At 44.7% G+C, this 23,702-nt stretch overlaps 1 protein-coding gene across 1 annotated transcript in view; it reads right to left on the bottom strand.

Moving 5' to 3' along the window:
- The window catches only part of LOC143986853 (uncharacterized), a 54,098-nt gene extending 30,628 nt beyond the window's left edge, over positions 1-23,470 (bottom strand). Inside the window, exons 1-7 of the mRNA XM_077485261.1 lie at positions 23,101-23,470; positions 19,606-19,720; positions 19,344-19,478; positions 19,134-19,257; positions 18,920-19,017; positions 12,406-12,541; positions 6,539-7,725 (exon numbers count right to left, since the gene is read on the bottom strand). Of these exons, the coding sequence (XP_077341387.1) occupies positions 6,539-7,725; positions 12,406-12,541; positions 18,920-19,017; positions 19,134-19,257; positions 19,344-19,478; positions 19,606-19,720; positions 23,101-23,150 (1,845 nt within the window). The 5' untranslated portion in view covers positions 23,151-23,470. The remainder of the gene's footprint in view (positions 1-6,538; positions 7,726-12,405; positions 12,542-18,919; positions 19,018-19,133; positions 19,258-19,343; positions 19,479-19,605; positions 19,721-23,100) is intronic.
- Between the last annotated feature and the right edge of the window lie 232 nt (positions 23,471-23,702).

The raw sequence follows: 23,702 nt of genomic DNA, 5'->3' as shown, positions 1-23,702 counted from the left end.
AATAGAATAGTCACCCAGCATAGGCAGTCTTCAAGGGATGCCACATTCATAGAAAATTAAATCAGTTACATCAGCATCAGGTGCTTGATAGCTGCTGATCCCAGACTGATTCATTTTTATGAATGTGAGCCTATCAACGGAGTCTGTGGACAGGCGCACTCTATGATCCATTACAAATCCTCCAGCAGCACTGAATGTGCATTCAGAAAGAACGCTGAATGCAGGACAGGCCAGTAGCTCAATTACATATTGAGCAAGTTCTGGCCAGTTGTCCATCCTCAAGACCCAGTAACCCAGTGGATGCTCTGTTGGAAAGGTGTCCAAGTCTGCTCTGGCCCCTAGATATTCCTGCACTATGTAATGCAGATGCTGGCGATGGTTGCTTGAACCGATCAGACCTTGGTGCTGAAGACTGAGGAATTATCTAAAGGCATCATTCAGCTGGCCTTGGCCATCGATCAGACCTTGGCGCTGAGGACTGAAAATTTGTCTAAAGGCATCGTTCAGCTGGCCACCTCCTTCATCACTCTTCCTCTGACTGAAGGAAGCCTCAGAAACACGTTGTCCAGCACCAGGATATTGCAACCTCCCAGGGAAAAGGAAATTTGCACAAACCTTTCTTTGAGACCTCCTGAAGATGTTTCATCCTCTGCTCCCGCTGCAAAGGCAGGATGAGCTCTGTAACCTTACCCTTGTACCATGGATCAAGAAGGGTTGCCAGCCAGTAATGATTTCTCTCCTTGATACCACGAATCCTAGGGTTCTTTCGCAGGCTTTTGCAGAATCAGGGAGGCCATGCAGCTAAGGATCACATGATCTGTAACAACCTCCTCCCAGCCACGTACAGGTCCTTGGGTTTCTGGGGACTGAAAACCATTCCTTGAAGACTGCTGCTGAGTGTTATTCTCCATGTCCATGCTGACACAATCCTCCTCCTCCTTCCTGTGTATTTGGCAGGCCCACAGGAATACTATCTAGATAAAGGGGGCCTTGAGAGGTAAGGAAGTCCTCCTCTTCCTCAAGTGTTATTCCCTGAATTGTGTGCTCCAACAGGAAGACAAGAGGGACAGTGTCACTGATGCATGCATTGTCGCTGCTCACCATCCTCATGGCCTCCTCAAATGGTTACAGGACAGTTCATCCATCCTTGATCAGTTGCCACTGGCATGGCGAAAAGGAGCTAAGCTCCCCTGACCCTGTCCTGGTGCCATACTGACACAAGTACTCATTGATGGCCCTCTGCTGCATGTGCAGCCGCTGAAGCATTGCGAACGTTGAGTTCCACCTGGTGGGCATGTCACAAATGAGGCGGTTGGTGGGCAGGTTGCATTCCCTTTGAATGTCAGCCAGCCGAGCACTGACATTGTATGACCGGCAGAAATGACCACAGACCTTTCTGGCCTGCCTCAGGAGATCCTGTAAGCCTGGGTACCTGCTCAAGAACCGCTGCACCACCAAATTCAGGATGTGTGCCAAACATGGAACATGGGTCAAGTGTCCCTGTCGGAGGGCAGGGAGAAGGTTGATGCCATTGTCGCATACAACCATTCCTGGCTGAAGCTGGCGTGACATCAACCACCTCTGAGCCTGCCCCTGTAGAGCTGACAGAATATCTGCCCCAGTGTGACTCCTGTAGCCTAAGTAGACCAACTCAAGCACTGCATGGCATCTTTTTGCCTGACTTCTTGCATAGCCCCTTGAACGCTTACAGAGCACTGCTGGTTCAGAGGATAAATCTGCAGAAGAGGCCATAGAGGAAGAAGAAGTGGAGAGGGTGGAGGAGAGAGCTGTGGCAGAATCACCACTAGCATTTTGGAGGTGTGGTGGGTGGAACAAGCTCCAACAATACTGAACCCTGTACTGAATCCTTCCCTTCCCAGCTGTCAGCAGAGTTACTCAGTGCACTGTGAAGGAAAGTCAAAGTCCCTGATCATGCCTGCTGGACCATGAGTCAGCGGTAATATGCACCTTATTGGTGACTGCCCTGTCCAACGGGGCCAAAACATTGCCTTCCACATGCCGTTAGAGAGTCAGAATGGCCTTCCGTGAAAAAAAATGGTTAAAATAGCTGAAAAGGCAGCAGTTGCAGTGCTAGCAATTTAGCCAAGTCAGCATTCAGACGCTGAGCATGTGGATGGCTGTGACCGAATTTCTTTTTACGGTTCAGCAACTGAGGTAGGGACATTTTCCTGCTAAAATCAGATTGTGGTGTACTGCTAGCAGATTGGCTGCAAGTACTTGGGATACCTATTGTTATACCTTCATTCCTCTCAGTGCAGGTTTTTGAGAAGACTGGAGGAGAGTAGGGCTGGAGATCCCAGATGAGGAGCAAGGAGAAGTCCGCCTTTTTCTTTGATGTGGGTCTTTCAAGTGCTGTTGCCAACGGACTGCATGGGAGGGCGTCATATGTCTGGTCAAGCATGTGGTGCCCAAGCGGCTGCTGTTCTGGCCATGCTTGATCCGCTTCAGACATTGCACAACAGCAACGATGCAATCTGTTGCACACGTGTTGAAAAAGGCCCACATCAATGAACTTTTCATAATCAGCTGGGAGTCAGCAGTGCTCTGCACCTGCAGAGCTCTGCGGTGTGATGCAATAGGGTGGCTGCCCTTAAGCTGTCCCCTAGAGGACATCCTGCCTCGTTGGAGTTGAGCCTCCTCCTAATCTCTTTTATCAGGCACCCAAGTAGAGTCAGTGACCTCATCATTCCCTCCCTCCCCGTCACTGGAGCAACCTTGGCAGTATGCTGCAGCTGGGGGAAAACGACTGCCAGTTTCTTGTCCTTCTTGGGCACCCCCTCTCTCTAGGCTCACGTTACTCCCTTCCACAACCTGGGAACCAACATTGGAACCTTCAAATTGCTGTGCATCCTCCAGCAGCATGTACCCGACACTGTGGTTGAATAGTTCTGGGGACTCCTCTGTGCGTGATGGTGGGGCTACCAAAGGAGTGACTGTGGACAAGGAGCCGGTGGAATAGGCTGCTTTGGCAGCTGCATTGCAAGGAAAACTACTCTGAGCCTTGGTGACAGAGGATGAGGACGGCTTTGTTATCCACTCCACCAACTCTTCTGCATGTTCTGGCTCAATAACATGGCCAGCAGCAGAAAAAAAAGGGCAAGCATGCCCCTCGGCCACCTGCAGAGGATGCACCATGTCCACGACCAGCACTGTTGACTGTAGACACAGAGCCTGCTTGCCCTCTTTTAGTGGCCTGTGAGCATCTGCCTCTCCTTGGTGGCCTTCAGGACATGATGAATATATATATATATCAATATAAAGATCAATCAAATACACTGCCACTAACTGAATAACCTGCCTGCTTGATCTAAATCAAGCTATCTCTCCATCCACACCAACAACACTACACAGGGCCGCCGTGTAGGCAGCCATATATAGTGTGGGGCACTTTGCCCAATTATGGCTCTCTTGGCAGAGGGCGCTGGGATTAGCCAAAGCATGGGAACGCCCAATAATGTTTGCGGTTCTGTGAACGGGCAAACACCTGATGTTCGACCCAAACACCGAGCTCATCCTTACCCAACATGCAAGAAGCACCAGCAGGCATTCTAGGAGCATAAATTACACATATAATATCTAGACTACCTCTTACACTTTTGAAGGTCCTGGAGCACCAGGACAATAGAAACACCCCATTTTGGAAAGTAAACACCCCAACGTATAATCTATGAGGCATTAAAAGTCTTTTAAACATGTCATTTCTTTCCACAAATTTTTGGAAAATGTGGAAAGAAAATAAAAACGCATTTTTTTTTTTTTACACAAAGTTGTCCATTTATAAGATATTTCTAACACTTAGCATGTATATAGAAAAAATTACAGCCCAAAATATATTCTTATACTCCTCCTGAATATGGCGATACCACATGTGTGAGACTTTTTCACAGCTTGGCCACATACAGACGCCCAACACGCCAGGAGCACCATTAGGTGTTCTAGAGACATACATTTCAAATTTAATTTGACTACCTATTACACTTTTGTGAGGCACTTATGGGCACTGTAGTGGCATGGATGTGGCACGGATAAGCACTGATGTGGCACGGATGAGAACTGATGTGGCATGGATTCGGCACAGATGAGTACTAATGTGACATGGATGAGTACTGATGTGGCACGGATGAGCACTGATGTGGCATGGATGTGGCACGGAAGACCAATGATGTGGATTCCATGACCACTGATGTGGGTTGGATGTAGCATAGATGATCATTGATGTGGCATGGATGACCACTGATGTGGCATTGATGAGCATGAATGAGGGATGTGTGAGCATGAATGAGCCATGGATAGGGATGGATAAGCCATGAATGGGGATGTATGGAACATGGATGGATGGATGGATGAGCCATGGATGGAGCACAGATGGATGGATGAGCCATGGATTGAGCACGGATGTAGCATGGATGGATGAATGAGCAATGGATGGCGCACACATAGAGAATGTATGAAGCATGGATGGATGGATGACACATGGATGGAGCATGCATGGATGGAGCACAGATGGAGAATGGATGGATGTATGAGACATGGACGGAGCATGCATGAAGCATGTATGGAACACGGATGGAGCATTTAAGGATGGATGAGACATGGATGGAGTATTCATGGATGGAGCACGCATGGAGCATGGGTGGATGGATGAGACACGGATAGATGGATGAGACATGGATGGAGCACACATTGAGCATGGATGAATGGATGAGACATGGATGGAGCATGTATGGAGCACCAATAAAGCATGGATGGATAGATGATCCATGGCTAGGCACAGTTCAGTACTGTGGGAACATCACATCCATCCCACAGCGCTGCTGCATCTGGCTCCCCCTCTCCTCACACGCTGTACCATTTAGCGTGAGGAAAGAGGAGGAGCCAAACTGGACAAGCTCAGTTTTGTTTACAAGTGATCACGCCATCATTGGATGGTGTAATCACATGGTAATGGGCCACTGTCATTGGCCCTTTAGCCTGATACGTGACACACCGTGTCTGGGAGACCTGACAGGCATGGAGATTCCCGAGAGCGCAATTCTGGAACGAAGTAATATGACAACCTCTCAGAGTTATCCGACTGCGCTGTAGCCATCATTTGGCTATGGGCCAGTCAACAACTGGTTAAAGTGCCTATCATGCGGGAAATCCGTTTCTTAAAATTGCTACAAAGTGCTACCCTAGGAATCAGTTTATTTTCTTTGTCAATTTTCAGTTTAGTGTGATTGGGGACTATCCATAACTGTTCCGAGTTCTATTCATACAGAAATTGAGGATGTTGCTCATACCTCTGTATGGATATGAGGATTCCTATTTTGTATCTTGTCTTCTTTGCTTGTCTATACCCAAAGACTTTCAATAAACAGATTAAGATATAGTTTATTTCACCGACACCAATGATTGGGCGAGCTAAATGGGAGAACTTGTTCAAGCAGAATGTTGGTGTTCCAGAAACACTGCTTGACTCCTCACAAGTCTGGGCTGTTTGTATTCATGCTGATACTCTTGTTTAGAAGGACACGCTCCATAGAAAAGATGGAGGTGTATATCTCTATGTTAGATGTGACGTGAGAGTAATGCCGTGTACGCACGACCAGACTTTTTGACAGAAAAGGTCCGATGGAACGAATCCGTCGGACTATTCGATCATGTGTGAGCTTCATTGTATCTTTGCGGTCTAAAAATCAGACAGACTTTAGATTTAGGACATGTTTCAAATCTTTCCAATGGACTCGAGTCCGGGCGAAAAATCCGTTCGTCTGTATGCTAGTCCGACGAACGAAAACCAATGCTAGGGCAGCTATTGGCTACTGGCTATGAACTTCTTTATTCTAGTCCGGTCATACATCATCACTTTTGAATCTGTCGGACTTTGGTGTGATAGTGTGTGGCCAAGTCCGTTTGTCCGTTTCATATAAGCCTTCAAAATGGACTTTTGATTTTTCATGTTCGGGTCCCATAGACTTAATAGAGCTCGCAGCTTGAGTCAGAACTTCTTCCCTGTTCGGGAGTTCTGGTGCGAACCGAAACGGGAGGTGTTCGGCCCATCACTAATCCCTACCCATGACATATCACCTTCTTGTAGAAACATAATACAAAAAGGAAGATGCTTGGTAGGTTGGGTTTGAAATTTATTTATTCTGTTCTGGGCAGATTGATCAGACTTCAGATTCAACCAATATGTGATACCATGGAGTTATTTGGACAAACATTTTCTACACTCAAAAGAAATATGACTTCTCCCCTTGTATAGAAAAGTTTGATTTCCGTGTATAATATTTTCCACACTTAGGGCAGGAATATGGCTTCTCCCCTGTATGAGAGCTCTGATGTGTGATAAGTTCTTATTTCGGTTGATAACATTTCCAGCACTTAAGACAGAATTGCAGCTTCTTCACTCTGCAAGATCTGTGATGTGTGACAAGCCCTGATTTCCGTAGATGACATTTATCACACTAGGGGCAGGAAAATAGCTTCCAAGCATGTGTCAAAGCTGATGTACAGTAACCCTGGATATTTGTCAGGACAGGTGTTCGGCTTCTACAGTGTGGGATCTCTGATGTTTAACAAGGTCGGATTTCTGTGAAAAACATTTCCCGCACTCAGAACAGAAAAACGGCTTCTCCTCTGTGTGAATCTTCTGATGTCTGCAAAGACTGGACTTCTCTGAAAAACATTTCTCACATGCTGGGCAGGAATACGGCTTCTCCCCTGTGTGAGATCTTTGATGTCTAACAAGGTCTGCTTTCTGTTGAAAACATTTCCCGCACTCATGACAGGGATACAGCTTCTTCTCCCTGTGAGTCTTCTGATGATTGCAAAGACTGGACAACCGTAAAAAACATTTCCCACACTCAGAGCAAGAATACAGCAGCTTCTTCTGCCTGTGAGATCTACGATGTACAACAAGGTTTGAGTTCTGTGAAAAACATTTCCCGCATTCAGGGCAGGAATGCGTTTTTTCCCCAGTATGAATCTTCTGATGTCTGTAAAGATTAGATTTCTCTGAAAAACATTTCCCGCACTCAGAGCAGGAATATGGCTTCTCGCCTGTGTGAGATCTCTGATGTGTTTGAAGGTCTGCTTTTTGAGAAAAACACTTTCCACATTGCATACAGGAAAATGGCTTCTCCCCTGTGTGAATCATCTGATGTTTGTGAAGAGCAGATATCTCAGAAAAATATTTCCTGCACTCAGAGCAGGAATACGGCTTCTCACCTGTGTGAGATCTCTGATGTTTAACAAGGTCTGATTTCCGTGAAAAACATTTCCCACACTCAGGACAGGAATATGGCTTCTCCCCTGTATGAATCCTCAGATGTCTGCAAAGACCGGATGTGTCTGCAAAACACTTCCCGCACTCCAGGCAGGAATAAGGCTTCTCGCCTGTGTGATATCTTTGATGTTTAACTAATTCTGAATTCTTTGAAAAACATTTACCACACTCAGAACAGGAATAGACCTTCTTGCCCATGTGAAATCTCTGATGTACAGTATGACTTAATTCAGAGCTAAAACTTTCCCCACATTCAGGACAGGAAAATTTCTCCTTCCCCTGAATTCTGACACCATCTCTCACAGTACGAGGTTGCTCAGACTCAGAGGGATTTGATGGTCCATCCACACTGTGAAGTCCTCCAGACGTAGCTGAGCTCATTGTCTTTTCTCCTGCACAATCTCTTGTGATGTCCTCATCTTCCAATTTACAACCTGGAGATAAAAAGAGATATTCATTTAAGAGTTTCTCAATGATGTGTTCTGGAAACATAAAACAGAATCATTATATACAATACCTAAATCAAGATTTTATCTGGTAAAGGCAGATATGAGGAAGCATTTGTTATCTCTGGATGTCCCAACAAGCCGGGACCCTTCTCTCCTTCAGTCAAAGGGTCTATGTTTCTCCTATCCGATCTCTCCTAAATGTAAGCAGTCTGGAGAGCAGGAACCCATGAGGACTGGGAGGTGCATGCCTTTCACACAACAAGACTAGGCACTGGGTCATGTGATTTCTGATAAACAAGAGGGTCAAATGTCAGACTTTAGAATAGGGCGACCAGACATTCCCGGGGACAGACCCGGATTGAGGGTGCTGTCCCTGGAGCCCGTCTGTCCCTGGATTGCAGGGGCGGTGCCAGGTACCAGCCGCCAGATGATCCTGGGTGGGTGCTTTGGGGGTGCGGTACGCCCCAGATGCCACACCAGGGGGTTTGTCAGCCCGTCGTCTCCCGCAGTGTCAGCCACTGTCACACAAGTCCCGCCCCCTGGTTTTCTCCTTCAACAGACAGCACACTTGTCCAATGGACATGTGCTGTCTCTCATAGGTAAGAGCCAGTTCAGAAGGCAGGGCTTGTGTGACAGCGGGTACCCGGCGATTCAAATTAAAGCTGACACAGTGGGAGACACCGGCATGACACAACCCCCCTCCCCCAGTGTGTGGCACCTGGGGCAGACCACCCCCTCTTCCTCAGCACTCGCCCAGGATCTGTGTGATGATCAGCTCTCCCCTCCTCTCTGATCCTCTGCATAAGTGAGGCTGCATAGATGGGCACAGGTGAGGCTGCATAGATGGGCACAAGTGAGGCTGCATTGCTGGGCACAGGTGCGGCTGCATTGCTGGGCACAGGTGAGGCTGCATAAATGGGCACACGTGAGGCTGCATAGATGGGCACACGTGAGGCTGCATAGATGGGCACAGCTGAGCCCCTCATTGTTTATGTAGTGCACTCCTGAACTATGCACTGTTTTTTCCTTTGTCTTATCTTCATAACATTTGGTAGTCATGTCTCCAAAAATTCTAAGAAGTATCTTTTTTTTAAAAATCTTTATTTATGAACGAAATGTGAGAAATAACGTATATATCATACACACATAGCACATACACTGCATATACAGTGGTGTGAAAAAGTGTTTGCCCCCTTCCTCATTTCCTGTTCCTTTGCATGTTTGTCACACTTAAGTGTTTCGGAACATCAAACCAATTTAAACAATAGTCAAGGACAACACAAGTAAACACAAAATGCAATTTGTAAATGAAGGTGTTTATTATTAAAGGTGAAAAAAAATCTAAACCATCATGGCCCTGTGTGAAAAAGTGATTGCCCCCTAAACCTAATAACTGGTTGGGCCACCCTTAGCAGCAACAACTGCAACCAAGCGTTTGCGATAACGTGCAATGAGGCTTTTACAGCGTCCTGGAGGAATTTTGGCCCACTCATCTTTGCAGAATTGTCCTAATTCAGTTACATTAGAGGGTTTTCGAGCATGAACGGCCTTTTTAAGGTCATACCACAACATCTCAATAGGATTCAGGTCAGGACTTTGGCTAGGCCACTCCAAAGTCTTCATTTTGTTTTTCTTCAGCCATTCAGTGGTGGACTTGCTGGTGTGTTTAGGATCATTGTCCTGCTGCAGAACCCAAGTTCGTTTCAGCTTGAGTACACGAACAGATGGTCGGACATTCTCCTTCAGGATCTCTTGGTAGACAGCAGAATTCATAGTTCCTTTTATCACGGCAAGTCTTCCAGGTCCTGAAGCAGCAAAACAGCCCCAGACCATCACACTACCACCAACATATTTTACTGTTGGTATAATGTTCTTTTTATGAAATGCAGTGTTCCTTCTACGCCAGATATACTTGGACACACACCTTCCAAAGAGTTCCACTTTTGTCTCATCGGTCCACAGAATGTTGTCCCAAAAGTCTTGGGGATCATCAAGATGTGTTGTGGAGAAATTGAGACGAGCTTTGATGTTCTTTTTGCTCAGCAGTGGTTTTCTCCTTGGAACTCTGCCATGCAAGCCATTTTTGCCCAGTCTTTTCCTGATGGTGGAGGCATGAACGCTGACCTTAACTGAGGCAAGTGAGGCCTGTAGTTCCTTGGGCGTTGTTGTGGGGTCTTATGTGACCTCTTGGATGAGTCGTCGCTGCGCTCTTGGGGTAATTTTGGGCGGCCGGCCACTCCTGGGAAGGTTCACCACTGTTCCATGTCTTCGCCATTTGTGGATAATGGCTCTCACTGTGGTTCGCTGGATTCCCAAAGCTTTGGAAATGGCTTTATAACCCTTTCCAGACTGATAGATCTCAATTACTTTCTTTCTCAATTGTTCCTGAATTTCTTTGGGTCTCGGCATGATGTGTAGCTTTTAAGGATCTTCTGGTGGACCTTACTGTGTCAAGCAGCTCCTATTTAAGTGATGCCTTGATTGTGAACAGGTGTGGCAATAATCAGGCCTGGGTGTGGCTAGAGAAATTGAACTCAGGTGTGGACAACCACAGTTATAGTATGTTTTAACAAGGGGGGCAATCACTTTTTCACACAGGGCCATGATGGTTTGGATTTTTTTTCACCTTTAATAATAAACACCTTCATTTACAAATTGCATTTTGTGTTTACTTGTGTTGTCCTTGACTATTGTTTAAATTGGTTTGATGTTCCGAAACACTTAAGTGTGACAAACATGCAAAGGAACAGGAAATGAGGAAGGGGGCAAACACTTTTTCACACCACTGTATCATTTGAGGAAGATATGTTTATAAAATACCGTATTTAGCGGCATATAACACGCACGTTTTCCCCCTGAAAACATAGGACAAACAGTGCCTGCGTGTGCGGTCCGCCCCGAGTGCCACACATGGGGGGAGAGGGTCATGTCGGCCGCTCGTGCCTCTCATGACCCTGAGACAGCCCACCAACGTATTCTAAAGATTAAAAAATAATCCCTACCAGCCCCTTCACATAGATCTTTTGTAGACTGTGTAATGCCGTGTACACACGGCCAGTTTTTCCCATTAGAATAAACTCTGACGTTTTTTCTGACGGAGTCCCACTGAAACGGTCTTGCCTACACACGATTACACCAAAGTCCGATTGTCTAGAACGCGGTGATGTACAACACGTACAACAGGACTAGAAAAAGGAAATTCAATAGCCAGTAACCATTAGCTGGCCATGCATTCTTTTTGGTTCGTCGGAACAGTATACAGACAAACGGTTTCCCCAATAGGAATTGATTTCTTGATTCCGTCGGAAAGATTTAAAACATTTTCTATTTCTAGGTCCGTCAGAATTTTAGAAAAAAAAAAAAAAAGACAGATGAGTTCCACACACAACCGGAATATCCGATGAAATGATTTTGTCTGCCTTTTTCTGCCGTAAAGTCCGACCGTGTGTACGCGGCATAAGTGTCATAGTAAACCGAAGCTTGCAAATACCTCATTCTCACCATTCTTTCCGGATGCTCTCCTCCTCCGAGTGTAGCTTTAGATTGGAGGAGGAGAGCGATCACGTGACCAGCCAGAAAGAATGGAGCTAATGAGATACCCGCGATCGTGTCACGGAGCTGAAGAACGTGGGAGATGCTGATGTAAACAGCATCTCCCCGTTCTGCCTAGTGACAGGACACTGATTGTCTGCTTCCTGTCACCGGGAGCAGTGATCAGTGTCATTTCACTGCTAGCCCATCACCCAGACAGTTAGAATAACTGCCCAGGACACATTTAACCCCTCCCCGCCCCCTAGTGGTTAACCCCTTCACTGCCAGTGCCATTTTTACAGTAATCAATGCAATTTTATAGCATTGATCGCTGTATTAATGCCAATGGTCCCAAAAATGTGTCAAAATTGTCCAATGTGTCTGCCATAATGTCGCAGTCACGATAAAAATTGCTGATCACCGCCATTACTAGTAAAAAACAAAATTATTAATAAAAATTCCATAAAACGATCCCCTATTTTGTAAACGCTATGACTTTTGCCCAAACCAATCAATAAACTCTTATTGCGATTTTTTTTTACCAAAAATATGTAGAAGAATACGTATCGGCCTAAACTGAGGAAAAAAAATGTTTTTTTTATATATTTTTGGGGGATATTTATTATAGCAAAAAGTAGAAAATAATGTGTTTTTTTCAAAATTGTTGCTTTTTTTTTTTGTTTATAGCGCAAAAAATAACGAGGTGATCAAATACCACCAAAAGAAAGCTCTATTTGTAGGAAAAAAAGGATGTCAATTTCGTTTGGGAGCCACGTCGCACAATTGTCAGTTTAAGCGACGCAGTGCCGAATCGCAAAAAGTGCTCTGGTCAGGAAGGGGGTGAAATCGTCCGGGGCTGAAGTGGTTAAGCTTTGACAGAAAACCTGAAAGCTGATTTTTATTCAGAGCTGCACCAGATTTTGCACTTTCCAATTTTAGTAATTCAACCCCATTGTGTCTGCAGCAGAGAGAAGGGGGATCATCTTAGAGAAAAGAAGTTCTAATGTGCAGGACGTTATTGGTGACTATTATCAACCTATTATTGGCTGATAATCACTCATCTCCCACCCTACTCTGGACCAATCAGTGTGCAGTAACAGAGCAGAGATAACAGAAGAATATATTGTGGCTCACCTGTGCTGATCTCTGTAGGAGTGTCCTCCTCTTTGAATCTCCTCGTCATTCCAGCTTCCTCTGTATATTGCTGATCATCCCTCACATACGTCTCTTCTACTTCACCCTCTACTTTCATGTTCATCGGATCTTCACCCTAAACCAACAGAATGGCAGAAAATATCATCTGTAAAATAGAAGGATTTATGATGTGAGATCACATAGAAAATATCATCTTCCGGATCAATAAGCAGACTCAGTACGCTCGGACAGAGCGCAAGGTCTCTAACATCCACCAGCTCCATGATGTCGTCATGGAGGAGTGGAAGAGGACTCCGGTGACAACCTGTGAAGCTCTGGTGATCTCCATGTCCAAGAGGGTTAAGGCAGTGCTGGAAAATAATGGTGGCCACACAAAATATTGGCACGTTGGGCCAAATTTTGACATTGGACACAGGGGTGTACTCACTTTTGTTGCCAGCGGTTTAGACATTAATGGCTGTGTGTTGAGTTATTTTGAGGGGACAGCAAATTTACACTGTTATACAAGCTGTACACTCACTACTTTATATTGTAGCAAAGTGTCACTTCTTCAGTGTTGTCACATGAAAAGATAGAATAAAAATTTTTAAAAAATGTGAGGGGTGTACACACTTTTGTGAGATATTGTACACCAGAAATATCTGACATATTACTGACTCAGCTGAAGAACCTTATTTTACCAACCACCTGATCAAGGTCATTCACACATATTAAGATTATAAATAATCAATATATTTTGCAAGCTTGCCATGAATATAATATAACACCTATAATTGCCGAATTAGGAATTTGGAATAATATTCTAAAATGGGTTTAAATCTAATTTTGCGTAAACAATTGGCAAAAAGTGATAGAGAAACTGTTACCACAGGCTCATGGTTAACACTCCATGAAGAAATCAAGTGTTTTTGAATGGTATAGGTGGTTTAAAGAGGGGATAAATAAAATAAAATATTTACAAAAATGTGAGGGGTGTACTCACTTTTGTGAGATACTGTTTATACATTTTTTTTAGAACACTATATTTGCAATCATCCTCATGCATGTGGAATGTGTTGTGACGATCGAGTATGCTATGTAGATATTTTCTTGGCCGGGGCTTCAGTTTTGAAACAGACAACCAGTTTGGGGTTCCATCTTCCTCGATGCTAGCCAGGCACAGTGCTTTAGCCGACCTGTGAGTATAGATCCTTTTCTCCCCATGAGGTCTTTCCTCTCCTTACTAATATTACATATACATTTGTATTTACAGTTTATTTCTGTACCAAACTCCTAATGAATTGCATATAGCCATTAAACGCGTTGAGTTTCCATTGGGATGCTCAGTCAAGTCTGGCTCATGACCTATTTACTGGCCCATATATACCTTTTATACATTCGAAATTCTTTGAGTACTATGTAACTATATACAGTGGTGTGAAAAAGTGTTTGCCCCCTTTCTCATTTCCTGTTCCTTTGCATGTTTGTCACACTTAAGTGTTTCGGAACATCAAACCAATTTAAACAATAGTCAAGGACAACACAAGTAAACACAAAATGCAATTTGTAAATGAAGGTGTTTATTATTAAAGGTGAAAAAAAATCCAAACCATCATGGCCCTGTGTGAAAAAGTGATTGCCCCCTAAACCTAATAACTGGTTGGGCCACCCTTAGCAGCAACAACTGCAACCAAGTGTTTGCGATAACGTGCAATGAGGCTTTTACAGCGTCCACTCATCTTTGCAGAATTGTCCTAATTCAGTTACATTAGAGGGTTTTCGAGCATGAACGGCCTTTTTAAGGTCATACCACAACATCTCAATAGGATTCAGGTCAGGACTTTGGCTAGGCCACTCCAAAGTCTTCATTTTGTTTTTCTTCAGCCATTCGGTGGTGGACTTGCTGGTGTGGGCCCTTTTTGCCCAGTCTTTTCCTGATGGTGGAGGCATGAACGCTGACCTTAACTGAGGCAAGTGAGGCCTGCAGTTCCTTGGACGTTGTTGTGGGGTCTTTTGTGACCTCTTGGATGAGTCGTCGCTGCGCTCTTGGGGTAATTTTGGGCGGCCGGCCACTCCTGGGAAGGTTCACCACTGTTCCATGTCTTCGCCATTTGTGGATAATGGCTCTCACTGTGGTTCGCTGGATTCCCAAAGCTTTGGAAATGGCTTTATAACCCTTTCCAGACTGATAGATCTCAATTACTTTCTTTCTCAATTGTTCCTGAATTTCTTTGGGTCTCGGCATGATGTGTAGCTTTTAAGGATCTTCTGGTGGACCTTACTGTGTCAAGCAGCTCCTATTTAAGTGATGCCTTGATTGTGAACAGGTGTGGCAATAATCAGGCCTGGGTGTGGCTAGAGAAATTGAACTCAGGTGTGGACAACCACAGTTATAGTATGTTTTAACAAGGGGGGCAATCACTTTTTCACACAGGGCCATGATGGTTTGGATTTTTTTTCACCTTTAATAATAAACACCTTCATTTACAAATTGCATTTTGTGTTTACTTGTGTTGTCCTTGACTATTGTTTAAATTGGTTTGATGTTCCGAAACACTTAAGTGTGACAAACATGCAAAGGAACAGGAAATGAGGAAGGGGGCAAACACTTTTTCACACCACTGTATGTGTATGTTTTTTAGTTTTTACAGCAGCTCTGTTGCACCTGGTGTACCAATGCCTTTTATTAGGAAATATCTTGTATTATATCTACAATTATTCATGCTCAAGATTGATATTATTCACCTTATTGCCATATGACTTGTTACATATTTGTATTTATACCATTTTTTTCAATATTCAATACTTTTTATGTGCTGCCAAGATGACAAATATGTATCCATTATGTCCATGCCATGTATGTGTATATATATATATATATATATATATATATATATATATAAACACACACACTTTTTTACTCGTTTCATACTATTGTCACAAATAAATAATGTTTACTAATCACTCTACCTCCACAAGTCAATTGCCTCATTCAAAGGCCCACATTCCTTTCTTATGTTACATCTCCAATGGGAGAGAGACTTGAGTAAACAGTTGGACCCAGAGGACTGGCAGATCATGACAATAGCCCTTACAAAGAGTTTTAGAAATGTTCTCATTCTGGAAAATGCATACAAAGTGTTCTATAGATGGTATTATACGCCATCTAGACTAGCTCGTTTCATTCCTTCCTATTCCCCTCACTGTTACCATTGTTGTTCGCAGGAAGGTACCATGGCCCACATTTGGTGGACTTGCCCCAAAGTATGTAGTCTATGGGTCAGGGTCTACACCCTTCTTCGTAACATGTTCCATTCCAACCTTAAAGCGGTAGTAAACCCGCATGTTTTTTTTTTTTTTTTTTAAACCTGCAAAGCAAAAGGCATAATGAGCTAGTATGCACCGCATACTAGCTCATTATGAAATACTTACCTTAGAACGAGGCCCCGACATCTCGCTCGATCCACGCCGAGGAAGCCGACATGCTCCCTCGGCGTCTCTTCCGGGTATCGCGGCTCCGGCGCTGTGAGTGGCCGGAGCCGCGATATCGTCACTCCCGCGCATGCGCGCGGGAGATTTAAATCCGGCCGGACGAGCGCTGCCGGATTTTCGCGGAGAGAACCCCCTTGTGCGCATGCGCCGCTGCAGTCAGCGGCGCATACCGAGGGGAATATCTCCTAAACCGTACAGGTTTAGGAGATATTTTTTTTACCTACAGGTAAGCCTTATTATAGGCTTTCCTGTAGGTAAAAGTTAAAAAAGTGGGTTTACTTCCACTTTAAAAGAGACTCCTATGAAGCCCTTCTGTGTAAACCTATCCTTGAACCCCTCCGCCCGGAACACCAATTGGTCCTGCACCTTTTTTTTTTTAATGCAACTAAGTTGACCATTGCGAGGGCATGGAAAACCACAGCTTTGAAGCAGTCAAAAACCGCATGAATGACATTATGATTAATGAGAAACTGGCGGCCCTCACCTCTGATACTCACAATAAATTTCTCAGGGTTTGGCAACCATGGATATCATACAACCAGTCCTCCATATTCAACAGCCTAATTCTTTCAATTTAAGGGTCTCCAGATGCAACACCCCCCCCCAAATGGACTCTTCCCTCCTTTCTCTCTTATATCCCCCTTGTCTTCTACAGTTTAACCATTCCTTTTCTCTGTGTACTTTCTCTGACATTCATGGTTTGCAGGAGTCGGTCCAGTGAAGATGGTTACAGTGATGAAAAAAATAAATAAAAATAAAGACCAAACAATTAATTTTCTCTCTTATCCATAATCAATATGCAGTTAATCTATGTATGTATGTATCCCTCGATCGTTTGGGGTTTCCGAACCTTTGCCTACCATACAATATACTCTGGGGCATTAAATGATCTTCATCGTGATGTATCGATGCTGTTTTCTATTGTACTGATGAATATTGTATCACATGTATAACATCCCTTTGTTGGGATCTTCCTCTCCATCTTATGATCTAATCATTACACTGTTGCACTAATCTGTTGAATTTACTTTTCTACCAATAAAGACTTTGTAAAAGAAGATATCATCTTGTACAGTCCACACATCGTCTCCACATTACAGAGAGTCCAAGCACTTTATGTTCCTCCTCACGTATCACTAATTTACTATCAGATATATCAGTCTTGATGTCACACCACTTCCTCAAACTTAATCTATCCAAAGCTGAACTTATTATTTTTTCTCCTCCACGTGCCTCTTCTCTCGATCTCTCTGTCAAAAATCGATGGCACAACTATAAGCCCAGCCCCACATGCCAAGGTCCTGGGTGTAATCCCGACTCTGAACTCTCCTTTAAGCCCCACATCCAATCACTGTCCAAATCTTGCCGCCTCAACCTCCGCAACATCTCCATAATACGCCCCTTTCTAACCAATGACACAACAAAGCTCTTAATTCTCATGACATTACGATTAATGAGAAACTGGCGGCCTTCAACCTCCGATACTCACAATAAATTTCTCAGGGTCTGGCAACCATGGATATCATACAACCAGTCCTCCAGGTTCAACAGCCGCCTACTTTCAATTTAACAGAACAAAAATATTACAGCGCGCACATGCAAAACTAACATTTACCTCCAGCAAGGCTTTTTAAAAACACCTAGACATTTTCAAAAAACATTATCAAAAAATATGGGGATTTGGTCACACCATATTGCTATATGGTGCTTAAGCCCACTTACTGCGACAAAGTACCCCATGATTAGTGGGTCCTACACTATCCATAGACTAGGAGATCCTGCTTCTCTGTACCATGGGAGCTATGATCCTCTATATGGGAGAACATGAGGTCTCCACCATGACACAGGTGGTCACTACTGAGAGGTACTTACTGAGGGAGTGGGGTGCTCCACCCAACAGGATTTGGTCAGAACCCATACAATAGACAAACAAGATATTTGGCAGCACCATCTTTATGCATTTTTTTAGGGTGTGCCCCCCCAAATATCTTGTTTGTCTATTGTATGGATTCTGACCAAATCCTGTTGGGTGGAGCACCCCACTCCCTCGGTAAGTACCTCTCATTAGTGACCACCTGTGTCATGGTGGAGACCTCATGTTCTCCCATATAGAGGAGTATAGCTCCCATGGTTCAGAGAAGCAGGATCTCCTAGTCTATGGATAATGTAGGATCCACTAATCATGGGGTACTTTGTCGCAGTAAGTGGGCTTAAGCACCATATAGCAATAAGGTGTGTGTGGTCTTATGGCAGCACCATCTTTATGCATTTTTTTAGGAAGTGCCCCCCCCAAATATCTTGTTTTTTCACTTTCAATTTAAGGGTCTCCGGATGGTCATCTCTTGCCTGGACTACTTCAACTCCCTTCTCATTGGCTTACCTCTACATAAACTATCCCCCCTTCAATCCATCATGAATGCTGCTGCCAAACTCATCCACCTTACCAATCGCTCGTGTCTGTTACTCCTACTCCTCTTTGTTAATCCCTCCACTGGTTTCTGCTCACCCAACAAATTAAATTTAAAATACAAACAACTTACAAATCCATCCACAATTTAGCCCTCAGCTAAATCACTAGCCTAGTCTCTAAATACCAACCTAATCGTTCTCTTCGTTCTTCTCAAGACCTCCTGCTCTCTAGCTCCCCCATTACCTCCTCCCATATCCGCCTCCAGGACTTTTCCAGAGTCTCTCCAATCCTATGGAATGCCCTACCCCAATCTGTCCGCTTATCTCCTACTCTATCAGCTTTTAGACGATCCCTGAAAACCCTCCTCTTCAGAGAAGCCTACCCTACCCACACCTAACAGCTGTATTTTAATTTTCTCCACTTTTGCTCCACTTGACCCTTCCTTCTAGATTGTAAGCTCTAACGAGCAGGGCCCTCTGAGGATCCCTCCTGTATTGAATTCTATTGTAACTATACTGTTTGCCCTCATGTTGTAAAGCGCTGCACAAACTGTTGGCCCTATATAAACCCTGTATAATAATAATAATATTCCAGACCCTCAACTGCACCCACCTGATGATGGTGAGGGATGGTGTGATCTTCCTGTGTGGAATCCCGGGAATACAGAGGACGGGGACATCTCTCTGGTGGGTTCCCATTACTGGATCCATCTGTAGGAAACACACACACTGACTGAATACATTGTTTCTATGTGTTTATCAGATGATGGGGGATCTAGGTGGAGCCTCCGTACTGCTCTCTCCTTTACAATAAAGTCTCCTCTTACCCAGTGATGTGAGGGGCGGCTGATTGTCCATCATGACGTCCTTGTAGAGATCCTTGTGTCCTTCTAAATACTCCCACTCCTCCATGGAGAAATAGACAGTGACATCCTGACACCTTATAGGAACCTGACACACACAATGATACAGTCACCATCCAGACACATCCCTTGTCTGTTACTGGATAATGTCCCAGAATTCCCGGCACCGCTCACCTCTCCTGTCAGCAGCTCCATCATCTTCTTGGTAACTTCTAGAATTTTCTGTATGTTGTGTCTCTCAGGTGTCAGGGCGTGAGGTGGAGGCACTGTGATGGCCATATGATCTTCAGACTTCACAGGAGGAAACCTCTGTATTCAAGTAAAAATATTAATATCGTGTCACATTCCCAGAATCCTCTTCACCTCTACGGTCAGATCTGTTTTTTATTAATAGCAATAAGAGTGATGTCACGTGACCTCTCAGAATACGCCTTACCTCTCCGGTCAGCAGGTAGATGATCTCCAGAGTGAGGTTTAGCATCCTTTCAGTCAATTGACTCCAGTCCCCCTCCATCCTCATTGATGTGTTTACGTGATCTATGTGGGTTAATCTGTAGAAAGAATTAGCTGTACTGTATTTGTTGTACAAATTTAGGATTGGGATGTAAGGGGTTAATGGGCAGGCTGCCTGCATTGGGAGTTGGCACATGTGTAGGATGCTGCTTCCCTCTAGTGTCTGTATTTGTAAGTAGCTGTTGCCTGGTAAACAGAGTCATTTAAATATTGACATGTACTTCCTGTCCCTGCTAGCTTGGTAGGAAACCCCATCTGGAAGGAAGCAGACACAGAATCGGACCACATAACCTTCCAGGCAGTGGTTGTTACTGTTATATTTCATCCAGACCAGAAGCAGAGACTATTAGGTAAGTGTTCCTGTGTTCTAATTCTATAACTGTTGTAGGTTTTGTGTGTATCTGAAGTCTGGTGACAGAAGTATCTTTATCCTATTAGAAGTGTTCTGTCTGCTGGACAATGCTACCTAGGTGAGTCCAGGGAACAATCTTTATCACCATGCTGGAGGTGGCACATAGTCAAAAGTTCACTTGCACTGTATCTGCATTAGAATAGGGGGCATTGTATTATTGGGATAACGGTGCTGGGGGATATCAAGGAAGTATGGGGGAAACAGTGCTGAGGGGGAATCTGGGGTGAATAGGGGATAGCAATGCTGGGGGTATAGGGGGTCACAGTGTAGGGGGTATCTTGGGTGGTAATTGTATTAGAGGTATTAAGGGCATAGAGGGGTCACAGTTCAGGGGGTATTGGGGGAGAATGGGTAAAGGGGTCTGTAGGGGGAATTAGGGGAAAGGTTAGAGGTGTTTCAGTGCAGAGGGTATCAGGGGATGGATAGAGGGGTCACAGTGCAGTGGGTATCGGTGTGGGGAATGGGTTGAAGGGTCACAGTAGGGGAGTAGTATCGGTGGGGGGAATGGGTAGAGGGGTCACAGTGCAGGAGGGTATCTTGGATGGTAATAGTATTATAGGTTTTAGGGGCATAGATGGGTCACAGTTCAGGGGATATTGGGAGAGAATGGGTAGAGGGGTCTCAGTGCAGGAGGTATCTGGGAGTAAATAGCTAGAGGGGGTCACAGTGCAGGGTGAATGGGGGGAGGGTAGAGGTGTGTCAGTGCTGAGGGTATTGGGTAGAATGGATAGAGGGGTCACAATCTGGGGGGAATGGGTGGAAGGGGTCACAGTGCGAGGGATAATAGGGGAATGGGTAGATGTGTCACTGTGCAGGGGGTATTAGTGTGGGGAATAAGTAAAGGGGTCACAATAAGGGGAAGTATCAGTGGGGGAAATGGGTAGAGGGGTCACAGTGCAGGGGGGACAAGGAGGGGCTATACGGGAAGTAGAGAAGTGACAGTTCAGTCACCAATCAGAATTAATCTGGTCTGTGCTTAAAGTGCTGCATGGAGAAACATTACATTGTGGTACAGCACATTCTGCAAATTCACTGAAGGAGGCAGATTCCACCAGGCGGAAAGGCAGAAGTTGTAGAGCCAGCAGCTTTGACAAGATGCATTTAGACACTGGGCATGTGGGTGGCAGGGACTGTAATTTTTTTCTGCTGCATCAGAAGGGGCAGAGAAATTTGCCGGCTATAGTCTACAGCTGGTGGTGTGCTGCTGGCAGATGTGCTGCAAGGACCTTGGACACCCTGCGCTATACCATCATCCCTGTCAGTGGAGACTGCTGAGAGGTCATGAGATATAGCAGGGACAGACTGAGGTGAGTAAGTAGGAGGGACAGATTTGTGCCCCTTTGGTTTGGCTTTTAGGTGCTCTTGCCAACGGGCTGAGTGGTGGGAGGTTAAATACCTTGTCAAGCATTTGGTACCCAAATGGTTGAGTTTTTGCCATGATTGAGACAAAGTTTGCAAAAAGCAATGGTGCGATCGGCTGCACATGTACTAAAAAAGGCCCAGACGGCTGAGCTATGGAAAGTGGGGCAGGAGAACACAGCTCCACAATGTGATGGAATGGAGTGGCTACTCTCTACTCTTCCATGATGCCTCGTTGTGGTTGTGCCTCACCCTTACTTTCCTCCTCTGCTCTATCCGGCACCCAAGTCGAGTCAGTGACCTCATCATCATCATATCCTCCATCCTCATTACCACTGGAGACAACTTGGCAATACACTGCGGCTGGGGGAACATGACTGCCAATTTGTGTACCAGTGTTCTCCCCTCTCTGTAGGCTCATGTTCCTGCCTTCCTCAACCTCAGAACCAACATCTGAATCGAGTAATGCCTCTGCATCATCAAGGAGTAAGTGACTGACGCTATGAAACTGACTCTTCCATGCCTGATGTTGGGGCTATGGCAGCAATAGCTGTGGACAAGGAGGCAGGTTTTGCCACTCTTGTAGCTGCAGGGGACTGCGCATTAGTCTTTGCTTGGGTGATGGAATTTGTGGCACATTTTAACCACTTCAGACCCGCACTATAGCCGAAGGACAGCTACAGCATGGCAATTAGGTACTCTAAAGGAGGATCTTAACCACTTTCACCCCCTTTCCACCCAGGTAAATTTTCAGCTTTCAGCGCTGTCGCACTTTAATTTATATTTGCGCAAATAGAGCTTTCTTTTGGTGGTTTTTTTAATCACCGCTGTTTTTTTTTTTTATTGTTTGTGGAAAAAAGACCAAACATTTTGAAAAATTGGTTCTGGGAGGGTGTCCATAGACGTCCGCCCAAAACCAATTTTTCAAAATGTTCGGTCTTTTTTCACAAACAATAAAAAAAAAAAAAACTGCGGTAATTAAAAACCACCAAAAGAAAGCTCTATTTGCGCAAATATAATTTAAAGTGCGACAGCGCTGAAAGCTGAAAATTGACCGGGGCGGGAAGGGGGTGAAAGTGGTTAAGATCCTCCTTTAGAGTACCTAATTGTTAGCACAGAGTAATTGACTATTATATTACTGTTTATTTTATTAACACTATAAGCCCTTGTACACATGGTTGGACATTCCGACAACAAAATCCGTCGGATTTTGTCCGAAACTGGTGTTGCATACACACGGTCGGACAAAGTTGACGGAAAATCCGATCGTACGTAACGTGATGACGTTATTTAGTTACGACGGGACTACGTTCAGGCTAGTAGCCAATAGCTTTGGTCTAGGAATTTGATCTGAGCATGCGTGGCACTTTGTCCGATCGGAATTCTCTACACACAATCAGACAAAGTCCGATCAGATCATGTTGTCGGAAAGTTTTATAGCCCAGCTATAAAACTGTGTCAGTTGGATATTGCGACGGAAACAGTCCGATGGAGCCCACACACAGTCGTATTATCCGACAACGCGGTCCGATCGGACATTTTCCGTCGGAATGTCCGACCGTGTGTACAAGGGCTAAGAGTGCAGATGTATGATTAAGCAGTGCCAAACTAATTAAGGCTTATTTAAATAAAATAAGATCGTATTACCTCCTTCGCTGCCAGTTCCTGCAATGTCCCCTCTCTACTTCGTACAACATGGAACTTTATCCTTTACATCACTTCCTGTCTGTAGCTGATATCACTTCCTGTCCTCCATAGAGACTTCCTGTCTCGGTATAGGTGAGATCACCACCTTGTGGAGCCCATGGGAACTGTAGCCCCGAGAAAGTTTTCATAGCGTGAATAGAGCCTTGTCATTGTAAAGTGCCCAACAGCCTCAGGGCAGTCCCAGGATTTTGGTTACTGTGCCATTGTGTCTTCATCCTGCCAATTCCAGGACTCTCTGCAGAGCGGCAGTGAGGTAATGACTGCTGGAACACTCACTGGGTTCCATCATCAGGCACTGCAATTATCCCAGACCATTGGGAGCAGCGATCTGCTTTCTGACAAGTGAAAGTATAACTCCGATATCAGCAGAGAGGCTGACAAAAAAAGTTGGCCTGGGGTAAGGCTTTGTTCTCACTGACTTAAAACAAAAACAAAAACAGACCACACTTTTTTCCACCGCCCCAGTTTCTCTTGGCAAAAAGAGAATGAAAATACACCACCCTATGCTGCTCCTCCACAATATAGGAGGCTATTGCCGTAAC

Source organism: Lithobates pipiens, unplaced genomic scaffold, assembly GCF_037356315.1.
Source record: "Lithobates pipiens isolate NorthernLeopardFrog02 unplaced genomic scaffold, aLitPip1_a1.2 Scaffold_18, whole genome shotgun sequence".
Taxonomy (NCBI): domain Eukaryota; kingdom Metazoa; phylum Chordata; class Amphibia; order Anura; family Ranidae; genus Lithobates; species Lithobates pipiens.
Note: the sequence above shows the minus strand (reverse complement) of the source record. Positions and strands in the feature narration are given on the sequence as shown.